Source organism: Pseudochaenichthys georgianus, unplaced genomic scaffold, assembly GCF_902827115.2.
Source record: "Pseudochaenichthys georgianus unplaced genomic scaffold, fPseGeo1.2 scaffold_774_arrow_ctg1, whole genome shotgun sequence".
Taxonomy (NCBI): domain Eukaryota; kingdom Metazoa; phylum Chordata; class Actinopteri; order Perciformes; family Channichthyidae; genus Pseudochaenichthys; species Pseudochaenichthys georgianus.
This window is the reverse complement of record NW_027263322.1, coordinates 24,036-24,762: the sequence shown is the minus strand read 5'-3', so window position 1 is coordinate 24,762 and position 727 is coordinate 24,036. Positions and strand designations below refer to the sequence as shown.

The following is a 727-nucleotide window of genomic DNA, read 5'->3' as shown; positions in this document are numbered from 1 at the left end:
ATTCAGTTCCTGACGGACGACAAAAAAGCCAGAGGTTATGGAATTAAACAAATAAATAAAAAGCAAGGATAACAGTGTGTTATTGGTGAGTAAATATCAGTGTGTTATTTTGAAAAGAATAACAAATTAGAAGGAAAAAAAGATTTTAAAAAATACAGATTTCAGTATCCTGAGGCTCTGAGCCATTTATTTCCCTCACAGCAACAAAAGTCCGACATTATACGATTTAAAATAAAAGCAATAATTGTGGTTTGATATTGAGTAAGAACATGTTTTTATGAACCACACAGCTTCCGGTCTTCCACGACCCGACCGGAGAAAAAGACGTGCTGCAGGCACGAAACACACTATATTGCTTTTAAAATCGTTCTGTGACACGAAAAACAGGGGGAAATGGTGTTGGTGAACACGAATCAATAGATTACATGTCGTGACTATAACACGACATGCCGTGAGACTGGGTTGAGATATTATAATGAAACTCAACAGAGGAGCCATGAACAGTAACTCAGCACATTTCTTAAAGACATATTAAACAGCAAATCCATAATTTTGAGTTTCCTCTATCTTTAACTTTTCCTCATATTTTGTACCTTCCTCTCTCCGCTGCCCGCGCTGGATTATCATCCTCTTTCTGACAAAAAGAAGCGCGATAATGACAAATATTTCAATATTTCAGCATCTAATTCGAGATAAGCCCCGACCTCGTGGCAAGGCAATTAAAAAG

The 727-nt window shown here is 37.1% G+C and overlaps 1 protein-coding gene across 1 annotated transcript in view; it reads left to right on the top strand.

Moving 5' to 3' along the window:
• Positions 1-393: 393 nt before the first annotated feature.
• LOC117444270 (RNA-binding protein 39-like) overlaps positions 394-727 on the top strand; it is a 4,827-nt gene continuing 4,493 nt past the window's right edge. Inside the window, exon 1 of the mRNA XM_034079938.1 lies at positions 394-402. Within this exon, the coding sequence (XP_033935829.1) occupies positions 394-402 (9 nt within the window). The remainder of the gene's footprint in view (positions 403-727) is intronic.